This window comes from Sminthopsis crassicaudata, chromosome 6 (genome assembly GCF_048593235.1).
Source record: "Sminthopsis crassicaudata isolate SCR6 chromosome 6, ASM4859323v1, whole genome shotgun sequence".
NCBI lineage: Eukaryota > Metazoa > Chordata > Mammalia > Dasyuromorphia > Dasyuridae > Sminthopsis > Sminthopsis crassicaudata.
The window spans coordinates 225,592,211-225,598,457 of NC_133622.1; the positions used below are offsets into that span (position 1 = coordinate 225,592,211).

Here is a 6,247-nt window from a genome sequence, read left to right on the forward strand (position 1 = left end):
TTTCTTTCTCCTTTCTTTCTGCTTCTTTTCTCTTCCTTCCTTCCTTCCTTCCTTCCTTCCTTCCTTCCTTCCTTCCTTCCTTCCTTCCTTCCTTCCTTCCTTCCTTCCTTCCTTCCTTCCTTCCTTCCTTCCTTCCTTCCTTCCTTCCTTCCTTCCTTCCTTCCTTCCTTCCTCCCTCCCTCCCTTCCTTTCTCTTTTTTTCCCTCCTTTCTCCTTTCCTCCCCTCCCTCCCATTTCCCCCTCCTAACCACCCTCCCTCCAATGACTTTCACAGAATCTCACAGCTAGTGAGTGTCAGAGCCAAGATTTGAACCCAGGGGCTTCTAGTCTGGCATTCCTAGCTCATGACACCAGGCATTTTTTTTTTTCTGTAACTGCCTCTTTTTGCTTTAGTATTAATGTGGTAACAGCTTTTATGAAGTGTTTGGCGATAAAGTGATCATTTATCTTCCATTGCACCCATTTCCACCTGATCTGACCTTCTCCATTTGTTCCTAGGGGCCCTCATCCTTGCCACCATGGAAATCCCAGTGGCACCGGGCCGAGGACTTGGCTCTGCCCCAGATGAAATCCAGCACCCGCATATGAAATTTTCTGAATGGAAATTCAAACTCTTCAAAGTGAGATCCTTTGTGAAGCCCTCTCCTGAAGAAGCTCAGGGGCCAAATAAGAACGTGGGAGAAGTCCAGGCATCTCTGGAAGAGACCCCAGCGGTCATAAGCAGCACCAATATTCCAGCACCTGAAAAGCCGGCCCTCATCCAGCCAACATTCTCAGCCCTTCCCAAGTCTTTGGAGAAGCCTGCTGATGTTGGAAAGGCTCGGGAGAAGGCAATTCACCTGGCCAGCCTCCGGCAGCTTTGCCGTATCTGTGGTGTTTCCTTTAGAGCTGATGGACAGAGTAGGAGATACCCTGTCCATGGTCCAGTGGACAATAAAACTCAGGGCCTCCTTCGAAAGAAGGAGAAGAAAGTCACCTCCTGGCCAGACCTGATCGCAAAGGTTTTTAAAATTGACGTGAAAGGGGATGTTGAGTCCATCCACCCCACCCAGTTTTGCCACAGCTGTTGGAATATTATGTATGGGAGGTTCAGCAATGCCCCCTGTGAGGTACACTTTCCAAGGAAAGCTGCCATCGAGTGGCGTCCACACACCCCAGCCTGTGACAGCTGCCAGGCAGCTCGCCGGGGACTCAAGAGGAAAGGCCATCAGTTCAATCTGTCACTCAGCAAAAAGCTCAAGACGGTGATCAAACGGACTCAGAAAGCTCATCCCCCAAAGAGTCAAGTCCAGCTTCTAAACGGTGGCAAGGATCGGATGAAGAAGATCACCAACTGCAGCAAGATGCACTTGAGCACTAAGCTGCTAGCTGTGGACTACCCTGTGGACTTTGTGAAGGCCATCTCCTGCCAGATCTGTGAGCACATTGTGACTGACCCAGTGGAAACCACCTGTAGGCATCTATTCTGCAGAACCTGCATTTTGAGGTGCCTCAAGGTCATGGGCAGCTATTGCCCTTCTTGCCAGTATCCCTGCTTCCCTACAGATGTGGAAAGCCCAGCGAGGTCCTTTGTGAACATCCTCAATTCCCTGCTGGTGAAATGTCCTGTGAATGACTGTGACAAGGAAGTCAGCTTTGAAAAATACAACCAGCACATCTCCAGCCACAAGGAACCGAAAGCATCCTATGTGTACATTAATAAAGGCGGCCGGCCCCGGCAGCATCTGCTGTCCCTCACCAGGAGGGCTCAGAAACACCGGCTGAGAGAACTGAAGATGCAGGTCAAGGCTTTTGCAGACAGAGAAGAAGGGGGTGATCTGAAGGCAGTGTGCCTGACTTTGTTCCTGCTGGTACTGAGAGCAAGGAATGAGCATCGGCAGGCGGACGAGCTGGAGGCCATTATGAAGGGCAGAGGCTCGGGCCTCCAGGCAGCTGTGTGCTTGGCCATCAGGGTCAACACTTTTCTGAGCTGTAGCCAGTACCACAAGATGTACCGGACTGTGAAAGCCATCACTGGGAGGCAGATCTTCCAGCCCTTGCATGCCCTTCGAAATGCAGAAAAGACCCTCCTGCCTGGATATCACCCGTTCGAGTGGAACCCCCCTCTGAAGAACGTCTCCGCTCGCACGGACGTCGGCATTATTGACGGGCTTTCTGGCTGGGCTGCGTCTGTGGATGACTACCCAGTTGACACCATTGCAAAAAGGTTCCGTTACGATGCAGCGCTGGTGTCTGCCCTGATGGACATGGAAGAAGACATCCTAGAAGGCATGAAATCCCAAGACTTGGGGGACTACTTGAGTGGCCCCTTCACTGTGGTGGTGAAGGAGTCTTGTGATGGGATGGGAGATGTGAGCGAGAAGCATGGGAGCGGGCCAGCTGTGCCCGAGAAGGCCGTGCGCTTTTCCTTCACTATCATGAACATTACTATCACACACGATCAGGAGAGCGTGAGGATATTTGAAGAAGCCAAGCCCAACTCCGAGCTGTGCTGTAAGCCCTTGTGCCTCATGCTGGCTGATGAGTCGGACCACGAAACCCTGACAGCCATCCTGAGTCCCCTCATTGCAGAGAGAGAGGCGATGAAGAGCAGTGAATTGCTGCTTGAGATGGGAGGCATCCCAAGGACTTTCAAGTTCATCTTTAGAGGAACTGGCTATGATGAAAAACTTGTCCGGGAAGTTGAAGGTCTCGAGGCTTCTGGCTCTGTCTACATTTGCACCCTCTGTGACGCCACCCGGCTGGAAGCTTCCCAGAATCTTGTCCTTCACTCCATCACGAGGAGTCACGCGGAGAATCTGGAACGTTATGAAGTCTGGAGGTCCAACCCCTATCAGGAGTCGGCAGAAGAACTGAGAGACAGGGTGAAAGGGGTCTCAGCAAAGCCTTTTATCGAGACGGTCCCTTCCATCGATGCTCTCCACTGTGACATCGGCAATGCGGCAGAGTTTTACAAGCTCTTCCAGCTGGAAATTGGGGAAGTTTATAAGAATCCCAACGCATCCAAAGAGGAGAGGAAGCGATGGCAGGCTACCCTGGACAAGCACCTCCGGAAAAAAATGAACCTGAAGCCCATCATGAGGATGAATGGCAACTTTGCCAGGAAGCTCATGACCAAGGAGACGGTGGAAGCAGTATGTGAGTTAATTCACTCTGAGGAAAGGCATGAGGCCCTGAGGGAGCTAATGGACCTTTACCTGAAAATGAAACCTGTGTGGCGCTCAACATGCCCGGCCAAAGAGTGCCCAGAATCGCTTTGCCAGTACAGTTTCAACTCACAGCGTTTTGCAGAACTCCTGTCTACCAAGTTCCGGTACAGATACGAGGGGAAAATCACCAATTACTTTCACAAGACTCTGGCCCATGTCCCTGAGATCATTGAGAGAGATGGCTCCATCGGAGCATGGGCCAGTGAAGGGAATGAATCCGGTAATAAACTCTTCCGACGTTTCCGCAAAATGAACGCCAGACAGTCCAAGTGTTATGAAATGGAGGATGTCCTGAAGCACCATTGGTTGTACACTTCCAAATACCTCCAGAAGTTTATGAATGCTCATAATGCCGTGAAGAATACCGCTCTCATTATCAACTCACAAGCAGGCTTTGAAGACTCTTTAGGGCTAGAAGACTCACTGGAAATTCTTAATTCAATGGAATTCTAAATGGAACAAATTTCTAAGTGTAGGTTTTCCAAACCAGTCTTCCTCTGGCTTTGCAAGGGTCTTCTCCCTCATGTAGTATCCTTCACTTCTACATGTCTTGGGGATCACCATCCCTGAGAAGTGGTTAGTTGTCATGAGGGTCAAAGATGATGTAACAGCATCTAATTAATGGTTGAGTAACGGGTTGAGTATGTTTGAAAGGATTAAAAGGGAAACAATGGCTGTCAGTCTTTTGAAGGTTCAGTAATTCAGGTCCTGAGTAGTTACAGGAGATGAGAGATGGACAAGTTTGTCCAAGTGACATGGTTGTCAAGGCTATAGATGCAGAAGAGGAATCCATAAAACCAGGCAGGGACTTCTTGTAGTTCCCACCGGTTACATTTTATTTGTTGTAATCATTTATGATAATATCATTGTACTATTATTTTCGTTATTATTACTATAGGCTATTTTTATTTTTTTCTTGGTAGTCAACCTTCCTATGTGATATGTTGACTTTAGTCAATGTATTTCCAAAGAATTGTTCAATTTCATAAAATATTAGTTCTTTTAATTTGCTTAAATAGGAAGGATCTGCCTTTTAGTCAAGAATGTAAAGATTCAGATCCTGCCTCTGATTTATAATCATAGTGCCCCCCCGGCAGCTTTCTAAGACTCTCGATTATAGATAAGTTACCAATCAGCATCTGTGGAGGGAATTCTTCCATTAGCAATGATGAAATCACAGGCGTGGGTCACATTTATCTAGCGTTTTATGTTTTTAAAAGTGCTTTACCAAATATTATACCATTTGGCACACATAGTCTTAACATGGTAGAGCTGGAAGAGACTTTAAAAATCTAGTCTGAGCTTTATATTTTACAAATGAAAAAATAAGACCCCGAATAGGGAATTGACTACATAAAGTCCCAAGGCTAGTTGTAAATTCAATGACATAGAGAGAAATGCTATATTTCAAGACTGCCTTTACAGAATGACGTTGATTAAAAGTGTGCCCGTATTAACCAGAACATTTTACAATAAAAGGGACGTCTTTTGTCCCAAGGGAAATTCAACCCTATTAACTCTACATTATGTCCATAAGTCTGGAGTTTGGGAAGTCATACAGACAAAATTTGCAGGAAAAAAAAATACATTAAACTGTCTTATGAAGGGGTAGAGCTTTATGGAAACTCTCAGTTACAAAATTTGGTTAAGAATGGGCATCTAAGAAAATGTAGTATTTTTGGTTGGTTGGTTGGTTGATTTTTAAGTAAATCAGGCAATCTAGAGTATCAAGATGCATTTCTGGGATTTCCCAAGGTCAGGGACGCTTTTAAAAAGTGAGATTGCTCCCTGGATATAGATACACAGTTAAGTGCTTTGCTTTAATTTGACTGCCAGTTTTGCCATTGGAAACGTAGCTCAATTCACTAAAGCCAGGCTTAATATGGTGTTTTCCTTCTATTATAGAATGTTGTTTCTATTATCTCCTATTCACTTTCTATATGGTTAAATTTTTACTCACATATGATACTCATATTTTTTCCTTTCCTATGTTAAGTAATTACTTATCAAAATTACCATGACATTGCCAACTTTTCAATAGGCAGGAGTTCTGAGACAGATTTACATGGGCTATTATCTCCTGGAGTTTACATTTTTGGATTAAAATTCTGTGGGTGAATTTGCAAGTTTGGGACCCACCTGATAATGAATTGGAATTAAGCAGAAGAAAAGGCCATTAAAATCTAGAGTCTTTTCAATTGTCTAGAAGCCCATTATTTGTGTTGTTTATTTTTTAAAAAGAACTAGGCAATTTGTAGTAGGCATGGGATTTTGTTAGTGATTTATAAAGATATGTTAGTGTTAATTATGATTTTTTTTCTTTAAATAAAAATGCTAAGTGGCCATACTTTCCATGGTTTACCTACAATATATCAGAGCAGTGGCAGTGGAGCAGTAGCATTGTCTGTTATATTTTTGATGTCCTTTCAGGTCTTGGACCAGGATGACATTTCTGACTTTTCCAATGGATGGTGTTTTCATTGCTTTTGATATACAGGGTGTAAACAAATTATATATTTAGTTGTTGAAAGTATATGCATTTATTTTTACATTGAGAGGCAGTGGGGTATAGTGGATAAAAGGCTGGCCGTGGCATTGAGAAGACATGGATTGCAATTACTTACATAGGTATCACAGCCTGGGTATTCTCCCAGTGTCCTGGGAAAGATCTTTGATTGGTTAAGTTAGAGACGAGTTGCTGATCTGCATGGGTTAATGGAGATTTCCTACTTGGTGTTCCTCATCAAAATGAAATTGTGGGCCTATCCTTATTTTTCCACTTCCCCATTTTTTTTAAACTTTACATTTTCAGTGAAAACTATTAGCTTTGCTTTTTAGACCCCGTTGCAAAAAAATATTCATTTTAGTAAAAGTTATTTAATCTCTGCAGCAATCCTTGAAGGGTAGGAGCATTATATAATCACATAGCCACAGCCCTCAGTGGTATTCGGTATATTAGTTTGTATCTTTGTCCCTTTCCATTTATGGTGTGCTACATGACTATACATTCTTTCCAATATTTAATTCTAGTTCTCCGA

General features: G+C 44.4%; 1 protein-coding gene across 1 annotated transcript; it reads left to right on the top strand.

Annotated features, from left to right (window-relative positions):
• Positions 1-518: 518 nt before the first annotated feature.
• Positions 519-4,117, top strand: RAG1 (recombination activating 1). Its single transcript, XM_074273445.1, has one exon. It carries the CDS (start codon positions 519-521, stop codon positions 3,660-3,662), a length of 3,144 nt encoding a protein of 1,047 aa, XP_074129546.1. The 3' UTR covers positions 3,663-4,117.
• The last annotated feature ends 2,130 nt before the right edge of the window (positions 4,118-6,247 follow it).